The sequence below is a fragment of the Cebus imitator genome, unplaced genomic scaffold (assembly GCF_001604975.1).
Source record: "Cebus imitator isolate Cc_AM_T3 unplaced genomic scaffold, Cebus_imitator-1.0 Scaffold265, whole genome shotgun sequence".
In the NCBI taxonomy this organism is placed as follows: domain Eukaryota; kingdom Metazoa; phylum Chordata; class Mammalia; order Primates; family Cebidae; genus Cebus; species Cebus imitator.
The window spans coordinates 3,111,219-3,121,221 of NW_016107580.1; the positions used below are offsets into that span (position 1 = coordinate 3,111,219).

A 10,003-nucleotide genomic window follows, 5' to 3' on the forward strand; every position below is an offset into this window, starting at 1 on the left:
TTTATTTATCAATGATAGGTAATTTTTTAAAACAGTATTGCATATTGAGATAGGTAATTTTTTAAAATGTTCAGGGCTCCTTTTTATGTCTTCTGAGGGAAAAACCCAATTATACTGCCTAGTGCTTTTCTTAGGGCTATCTGCATTTCTTTGTTCCTCAGATTGTACACAATGGGATTAAGCAGAGGTGTCAGTATTGTGTATGCCATGGCCATCAGCATATTTTCATGGAAGGAGTTGCTGTTCTTGGGCCTCAAATAGACAAAGGAAGCAAATCCATAGTGTATGCACACAACAGAGAGGTGGGAGGAGCAAGTTGAGAAGGCCTTAGACCTCCCCTTGGCAGAGGGCATCTTTATGACTATGAATACAATGAAGACATAGGAAATCATAATTAAAATAAAGCTGCCCACCAACACAAAGGCAGAGAGCACAAAAATAGCCATTTTATAATAGGAAGTGTAATTACAAGCAAGGGAGACCACAGGTGAGATATCACAGAAGTAGTGCTGGATAGCGTTCAAGTCGCAAAAAGACAAGTTGAATACAGTGACGATGATGCACAGAGAAAACAGGAACCCAACCATCCAAGAAGCCATCATCATCTGCAAGCAGCTGTTTCTTGTCATAAGGGTGTGGTACTGCAGTGGGTTGCAGATGGCTGTGTAGCGGTCATAGGACATGGCACCCATGATGAAACAGTTATTCGATGCGAAGCCCAAAAAGAAAAACATCTGTGTGGCACACTCAGGAAGAGAAATGGTCTTGCTCTCTGATAGCAAGTCCACCAGCATGCGAGGGATGACTACCATAGTGGTACAGGTTTCTGAAAAGGACAGGCCACAGAGGAAAAAGTACATGGGAGTGTGAAGGTTGTGGCTGAGCTTGATGGCCCCCATTACAGACACATTTGCCGCTATGATAGTCACGTGGAAGAAGAAAATCACCGCAAAAAGTAGACGCTGCAGGTCTGAAAAACTGGAAAATCCCCACAGAAGGAATATGCTCACTGCAGTGCGATTGCCCATCCTCCTGGTGGGCACAGCCACTGTCTATCAATGGTGCAGAGGTGTTCTTGGTCAGGAGTCTGAGATCACTGTATAAAGTTCCTTATGCACTGATTTAACTGTATTTTATTCAGGGAACCTGGGCAACTGTCAGGCAATTCTTAGAATACCTGGGGAAAGGGAGTTAAATGCATCTGGAAAGAGGTCAAAGTCAGGAGCCTAGTGATGAGAAGAATGATTCTAGTATGATAGCAAGTATAGATGACATTGAGTGGGCCCAAATATTTATAACTGGATTCTACCCACAAAAGCACTGTTTATCTCCCTCTTCTCCATTCTGGATCTACAAGGAAGATGCAAAATATGAATGAAAGTTTTTTTTTTTTTTAATCTCACCTGCTGGATTTTGAGATGTTACATTTATCAAATGCTTTTTGTGATTTAGTGGTACCCTAGCACTCAGGAGTGCTTAAAATAAACTGTTGATTGAATGAATAAAATAATTCAATTATTTAAAATTAATATAACACTTAGAAAATTCTGAGAGATCAGTGAAAATTTTCTTCCACTACAGTCCTCCACTCTACCAACTGAACTATCGAAGGCTCCACTCAGTGAAAATTTTCAAAAGAACATTCACATTTCTTTCAATGCAATTCTATCTTCATCAGTGCTCTCCACAGTGTAGTGGCTCCGAGGGTGACATTTGTGTCAATGACTAAGACAAATCAATTTAACATGTTGTATCTTCTGGGTTCATATATGTGATAATAATAACGCTTGAGACATACAATATCAATTGTTCTTATTACAATAGCTCTTAAGATATATCATTAATTTTTAAGTTCTTAAGAACATCATAAATCAAGAATGAACTGCCATTCACAATTGCTACAAAGAGAATAAAATACCTAGGAATACAACTAACAAAGAATGTAAAGGACCTCTTCAAGGAGAACTACAAACCACTGCTCAACGAAATAAGAGAGGACACAAACAGATGGAGAAGTATTCCATGCTCATGGTTAGGAAGAATCAATATTGTAAAAATGGTCACACTGCCCAAAGTAATTTATAGATTCAATGCTATCCCCATCAAGCTACCAATGACCTTCTCCACAGAAATGGAAAAAACAAACTTAAACTTCATATGGAACCAAAAGAGAGCCCACATAGCCAAGTCAGTTTTAAGCAAAAAGAACAAAGCTGGAGGCATCACACTACCTGACTTCAAACTATACTACAAGGCTACAGTAATCAAAACAGCATGATACTGGTACCAAAACAGAGATATGGAACAGAACAGAGGCCTCGGAGGCAATGCCACACATTACAACCATCTGATCTTTGACAAACCAGACTAAAACAAGCAATGGGGAAAGGATTCCCTGTTTAATAAATAGTGTTGGGAAAACTGGCTAGCCATGTGCAGAAAGCAGAAACTGGACCCCTTCCTGACACCTTACACTAAAATTAACTTCAGATGGATTAAAGACAAACATACGACCTAACACCATAAAAACCCTAGAAGAAAACCTAGGAAAAACCATTCAGGACAGAGGCGTAGGCAAGGACTTCATGACCAAAACACCAAAAGCATTGGCAACAAAAGCCAAAATAGACAAATGGGACCTAATTGAACTCCAGAGCTTCTGTGCAGCAAAAGAAACAATCATTAGAGTGAACTGGCAACCAATAGAATGGGAAAAAATTTTTGCAATCTACCTATCTGACAAACAGCTAATATCCAGATTCTACAAGAACAAAAACAGATTTACAAGGAAAAAACAAACAAGCCCATTCAAAAGTGGGCAAAGGATATGAACAGACACTTTACAACAGATGACATATATGAGGCTAACAAACATATGAAAAAATGCTCATCATCACTGGTCATTAGAGAAATGCAAATCAAAACTACATTGAGATACCATCTCACACCAGTTAGAATGGCAATCATCAAAAAATCTGGAGACAACAGATGCTGGAGAGGATGTAGAGAAACAGGAACACTTTTAATCTGTTGGTGGGAGTATAAATCAGTTCAACCATTGTGGAAGACAGTGTGGCGATTCCTCAAGGACCTAGAAATAGAAATTCCATTTGACCCAGCAATCCCATTACTGGGTATATATCCAAAGGATTATAAATCATTCTATTATCAGGACACATGTACACTAATGTTCATTGCAGCACTGTTTACAATAGCAAAGATTTGGAACCAACCCAAATGTCCATCGATGATAGACTGGACAGGAAAATGTGGCACATATATACCATGGAATACTATGCAGCCATAAAAATCAATGAGTTCACGTCCTTTGTAGGGACACAGGTGAACCTAGAAACCATCATTCTCAGCAAACTGACACAAGAACAGAAAATCAAACACTGCATGTTCTTACTCCTAGGTGGGTATTGAACAGTGAGAACACATGGACACAGGGAGGGGAGCACCACACACTGGAGTCTGTAGGGGGGAACTAAGGGAGGGACAGTAGGGGAGTGGGGAGTTGGGGAGGGATAACATGGGGATAAATGCCAGATATAGGTGATGGGGAGGAAGGCAGCAAACCACATTGCCATGTTTGTACCTATGCAACAATCTTGCATGTTCTTCACATGTACCCCAAAACCTAAAACGCAATAAAATATATATTTTAAAAAAGAACATCCTGTTGAAGTTATTTTTGAAGTGTCTAATATCATATAATGGATTAACTTAGATTTAATATAATTTTGAAGATACTGGCTCATTCCAGAATGGCATATTCTGATCATAATGTTCTGATCAATTTTTGTGTTTTTAGCAGGACTTCCAGAACATTTGTCAGCTAGTATACTTAAGTAGTTTGCTTTGCAACAAGCCTAAGAAGAATATTCTTCAGATCAATTTTGCCAGTAACATTTCTATTTTGACTGTTCAACATGTAATCTGATTAGCAGATGAGGGCAGAAAAGTGATACTAGACTCTTCATATAATTCTTATTTTAATTTCAGTCATGGTTAATGCTGAAGGAAAAGAAATGAGGAAGCAGGTATGAGAATGAAGTGCTGGGAGAGAAAAAAGAAATGCTGGCTGAAATTATTTTGAAAGATTCATCAAGACTAAAGACAAAAAAAAGACAAAACACAAAACAATTATATTGTAAATTGAGAAGTTACTGTCTTCCATGTGCATTGCATTTGTAGGCAAAGAATACAAGAAGAGTTAGGGCAAGTAACCAGCACCTACTCAATACCAATAATGTGTTAAACAATATGCTAGGATTAGACAGAACTGTCTCATGTAATTCTCATAAGGCTATGCGAAGAATTTTTGTCTTTATTTTACAAAATGTGAAAGCAAGGTATGGAGTGGTTACATGACTATCAAAGGCCATGAATTGACTCCATATATATTGACTAGAGGCCAATGATGTATCCAGCATTTGTATGCATAGGAAGGACAACATGGAACCAGACATGTAGGATCTCTGTGATGCGAGAGTGCTTCACTACTGTCTTTTGTGGAATTTGAAAGCCCTCTCTGAGGAGGTGACACACTTAAATGAAGAACAGAATGACTATATGTAAACAATAGATGATGATCAGGGGGAGAATACTGCAGGCACAAGGCACAGATAACACATAGACCCTGAGGTGGAAAACAACTATGCCCAAGCATTTTTCAACCAAGACTCATATCACTTATTTTTTAGTCTACTCCCCACAGGTTCTTTCCTCTGAAGGTTTCCCAGAGGATTTACCTCTAAAGGAAAGTCTTTCCCATTTTTATTGTTTCAGAACCACTACTTTGCATGACTCAAATTTTAGCCTCTATCAAAAAAGGATCTCCAATTTCTTCTGGGACATCTCCAAATTCAGAATGTCCTCCAAGTACTGAATACAGATTTTTACAGCAGAATCGGCCATATTCCCCCACATATTGGGTTTTCTTCCTGTGTTTTCTATTTATTTCCAGACATCAGAGAGTTACTATTAGACTGCATTTCTTATTCCTTCCACATCTTTTACCCCAATAAGTTACTTCCAAAATTCCAGATATCTGTTTTTCAACATCTTAACCTTCTTTTTTAGTCCCTCTGCTATTGTCCTATGTCTGCCCCATAGGGTGAGTATGGCATCTCTTTCTCCCAGTTCTACCCTTCACCCACTGCCAGCTTATTTATGTCAAACCTGTGATCACGCTATGTCTCCTCATTATGGATGTCTTTTGGACCCCTTTTGCCTACAAGCTAAATAATAATAATAACTTACACTCTTCATTATATGTTTTGGTTATATAGTATTGTACATACTCATAGTTACTCTAAGATATAAGTACTATTAAAATGATCTTATTTGCAATTAGGAAATTGTGGCTCAGAGAGGTACCTGATTTGCCAAAAGTGAGATAGTAAATGTACATGCACAGCATATTTACAGCAAGGCAGTGAGAGTCTAGAGAACTACATGCTTAGCTAGTAGATTCTAAGGGGAATTCCACCTAGCATGGCTTCAGGGTCTTACCTGTCCATCCTCATTTCCTTCTGCTAACTTCTCCTACATAAGAAAAATTCCACTATTTCCCAAATACAGCACGTCCTTTTGGGGCTCTTATACTTTATCCATGTTATTTTCCCTAAGTTGCAACGTCTTTCCTGCCCTTCTCTGCCTCCTAAAAACATAGCTTTCTCAAAATGACAATTAATCACTTCTCAAAAGACTCTCTAAATTTGCCTAGGTATTATTCATCTTCTAGATTCACATGGCATTTTATTATAATAAGGTATTTTTTACAAGCTTGACTCTTGTACTAGACAGGAAAAACACCTATGTAAAATTTTGTCTCTCCCAATTTTCAGCCTAAGTTGAGTGCAATGTCAGTTTTGACTAAGGGTAGTTCGATGGCAATAGGATAAAATAGGATCCATATTCTCCAGAAAGCCTTCCATGATTATGACTTCAATTCATTCATTAATTCTTCCCCAACACATTGTTTGAACTTTCACATTTACTTTATTTAGACATACACTAAAGATAGTTGGCTACTAAGTAGATTTTAAGGATCTTTTCACCTAGCAATGTGAATGCAATAGGTGCTTTCTAAAGGCTTGCTTAATTGCACTTATGAATGTTGAGCAACAACAAAAACAAACAAGTTTTGAAAACTTCAGCAGTGGTTGCTTAGAGCCTAGGAGAAAGAAACTATCATTTTTACATTCTACATTTTACATTTACTCCCCTTATTTACTGTAATATTAAATCACACTTGACCTGTAAATGGTCATATTAGAGTCACTAGGAGAGCTTCATCAAAGAATATATTTTTCATCTCCAGGAGATTTTTCATCTCCAGGATATCAGGATATGTATAGTTTGCACAATCTTTCTCAGTGATTTTGGTCGGGATCATTTGACTTTTGTGATATCTTTCATACATGTTGATGGTAAAATCTGCTTTCCTCATTATTTAAGTATAGTAGTGACAAAAGATATATCCATACAACATTACCCTCTTCCTTCCCAAGGACACTGGCAGCTTCTGGAGAACAAGATGCCCACAAAATTGTGTCAGCCTCTCTGTTTGGTTTCCCCAAGTCTTACCCTTTTCCTATACCTGGATTTTGCCTTGAGTTTGCCATCCTGTTCTGTTTTTAGTTCTTCAAATCCCTCCTCATGTAGTTTTCTGGGTTTTATCTCTACCAAGAATAAGAAACAGACAACATTCTTAATTTCCAGCTATCTGTGCCCATAGTTTCTTCAGTACTACTGAAGAATAGTAGTAGAATATTCAAAATACTTCAACTTCTAACAGGCTGTAAACACACACAGATACTTGATTATTAGAACATATAGAATGATGTACATTGTAAAAAGTAAAACAAAAAATCCCCAAAACTCTAAAATTCTTACCTTCTAAAGAAGGAGAATCACCTTCCAGTTTTTTTAAAATCATGAAGTATTTAAGCTGTAGGAATAATGTACAGTTTGACAACTCAGGTGCAGCTTTCTGCAGTTCCTTCTGTCATTTCACTCATGTCATTATTCATGGATAAGTGTTAAAGCAACTTTTTCCTTTGAACGCCTATGATCAGTCCCCTCCAAATTTAGAGTCACCTATACTTAAAAGGTAATGTTATCTTCATTTCTTGGAGATGGCACTCAGAATCATGAAGATTTTAATGAGAGTCCTGGAAGCCACTATCTTGCAACTACTGATTTAGACAACACAGTCTTGACTTCTATATCCTCTATGTGATGCTCACAAGTATGTTTTCTTAAATCCTCACACACCATAGGGGCTTTTCAGTGATGTTTGCTCCTGTTCTTCTGAATAACAGTAGAAATGATTGAAATTCAACTTGTTAAAAACATATCCTTAGAATGCAGATGATTTCCTTGGGCATATTTTACTTTCTGCACAATACCATTTATTTTATGATTCTGAAAATTTGTGAAGTCTCTCAGGTCTCTTCAAACTTATTCACAGGGCAAGGGAATGGGTCATCATTAGAAGCAATTGCCTGGGGAAACAAAAGAAGGAAGGTAAAAAGAAAACAAACACGCAGTATGATCGCTGTGATTTTTTTCTCATGGGGCAACTACACTGTAGAAGACCTTACTGAAAAGGAATATCCACTATTATTCAAACCTCCAGTTACTGCACTGCCATCTGTAATATCCACAGGTGGCTTCGAATTGCCCCTCTGGTTAGCTTGTCCCTCAGTGTCTTCACCACCTATAACAATCTTCTACCTAATGTACTAGCAAGTCTTGTCTCCAATATCTGTTTTCATCATCTCAATACTTCAGGCAAACTAATGCACTGTTTTCTAATAAAATTCTGCATTTTCCTCATTTTGTTTTCTGTCTGAAAAATCTCTATTCTTGATTTCACCTATCCGACAATTTGCACATTCTTCAAGGCTCAGAACAAATGCCACATAATCCAAGAAACCCCTAGCTTGCCTAGCTTGCACAATGTACAAAAACCAAGTCAAAAATTGCCATCATTAAGAAGGAATTCTATAAGGAGAGCCACTTACTTTGGATAACTTGCATTGGGTACCAGAACATCAATGCTAACAGAGTCAGTGTAGGTAGCTGTACACAGTAAATAAGACTTCTTGAAATTAAGTAGACATCTTAGTGCCTTTCCTGGATCTCCCTTACCAGAGCAGTAAATACATTCCCAAGCTTATTTGAGAGCAGCTTCTAACATATATAAACCTCTCTTTTGAGAATTGCTCTTAGCCAAAGGGAACATAAGCTACTTAGGAATAGCTGGGAGTGCATGCCCTCACACCCAGGGTGGCCCGTAGCCAACAACGGAATGATATGGTGATTTTAAAACAACAATGGCAGAAATGTCCTATTGTTGCAAGCTAGAACCACTCCGAAGTGCCATTTGTGCTCCAGTGCTTCCTCAGGAATCAGACTGAAGCTATTTTCAGCTGACCCCACACCTTTCTGTGGCATATTCCCATGCCTTGTCCTGCTTCTTTCTCATTCTTAGTTTTCTCCTGAGATCACTCTTTTACTAAATCATACACATTTGAATTGCTAAGGTTCTGCTTTTGTAGAATGTGTCATAAGGCAGAGTCTTAATAAATACACAGAATAAAGATTGCTTATACTTTATTATACACACTCAAAATTGAAAAATAGTAAAGTATATCTAGTGACAGAATATCGTGAAAACAAAACAAAACAAAATAGTAATGTATAAACAGTACCTACCCTCTCCCATCTTGAACCAGTCTGTTTTGTATTCTACAATCTCTCATTCCTGCTTTGGGCCTTTTTCTACCACTTTTATCTTTTTCATGTCTGGTAGAGACTGAAACTTTGCCAACTTGAAGGAGCACCTCACAGTGACCATGGGCCTTCTTCAGCTCTCATCACCAAGGATCACATAGTTTCTGAGGTTGCCAACCCCAGCTGTCTGAGTCAATGGGATACCATGCACACTGAGGTCCACAGTCACCATATGCCCCTTCATTTGGTACCTCATGCATTCCAGTATGTCTAACCCACTGCAGGTGAAGGTCTTTACTCTAAAAAGTCAGTTTATGAATTTTGGAGGGGATGACTGCTTCTGCAAATGCATAGACATCTACACAAAGTTACAAGAATCACACAGAATCAGGAAGATATGATGCCACCAAAAGAACACAATAAACTCCCAGTAATTATCCTCAAAGAAAAGGAGACCCACAAGTTGACTGAAAAAGAATTTGAAATAATTGTTCTAATGAATGTCAGGGACTTGAAAAAAAATGCAGATAAACAATTTAACAAAATCAGGGAAAAAATTTAAATAAGAATTAAAGAAAGAGGAAAACATTAAAAGAAACAAATTTTGAGTGAAAAATACAATGACTGAATTAAAAAATGCAATAGAGTTCTTCAACAGCAGACTCAATTAAGAAGAAGAAAAACAATCAGTAAAATCAGACAGGTCATTTGAATCAAAGGAGAAAAGGAAAATAATTTAAAAAATGAAGAAACTTTATGGGCTATGTGGAACACTATTAAGAGAGCTAACTTTGTATTAGGGGAGCTCACAAAAAAAAGAGAGAGAGAGATAGAGAATGGGGCAGAAAGTTTACTGAAAGAATTATGGCTGAAAACTTCCCAAATCTGGGGAGAGACCCTCATGTCACACTGTACACAAAAATTAGGTGTGGTGGTTCACACCTGTAATCCCAGCACTTCGGGAGGCTGAGGTGGGCAGATCACTTGAGGTCAGGAGTTTGAGACCTGGCCAATATGGTGATACCCGGTCTCTACTAAAAATACAAAAATTAGCCAGGTCCTGGTGGCGAGTGCCTGTAGTCCCAGCTACTCAGAAGGCTGAGGCAGGAGAATTGCTTGAGCCTGGGAAGCAGAGATTGCAGTGAGCGGAGATTACAGTGAGCCCAGATCACACCATTGCACTCCAGCCTGGGCGACAGGGCGAGACTCTGTCTCAAAAAATAAATATATAAATGACATCAATTATTTCCAA

At 38.0% G+C, this 10,003-nt stretch overlaps 1 protein-coding gene across 1 annotated transcript; it reads right to left on the reverse strand.

Annotated features, from left to right (window-relative positions):
* On the reverse strand, positions 1-9,235 carry LOC108283804 (olfactory receptor 10T2-like). The gene is made up of 3 exons (XM_017500359.2): positions 8,734-9,235; positions 6,611-6,692; positions 1-1,350 (listed from the first exon to the last, which is right to left on the reverse strand). The coding sequence occupies exon 3, from the start codon at positions 1,026-1,028 to the stop codon at positions 84-86; it is 945 nt and encodes a 314-aa protein (XP_017355848.1). The 5' UTR covers positions 1,029-1,350; positions 6,611-6,692; positions 8,734-9,235; the 3' UTR covers positions 1-83.
* Between the last annotated feature and the right edge of the window lie 768 nt (positions 9,236-10,003).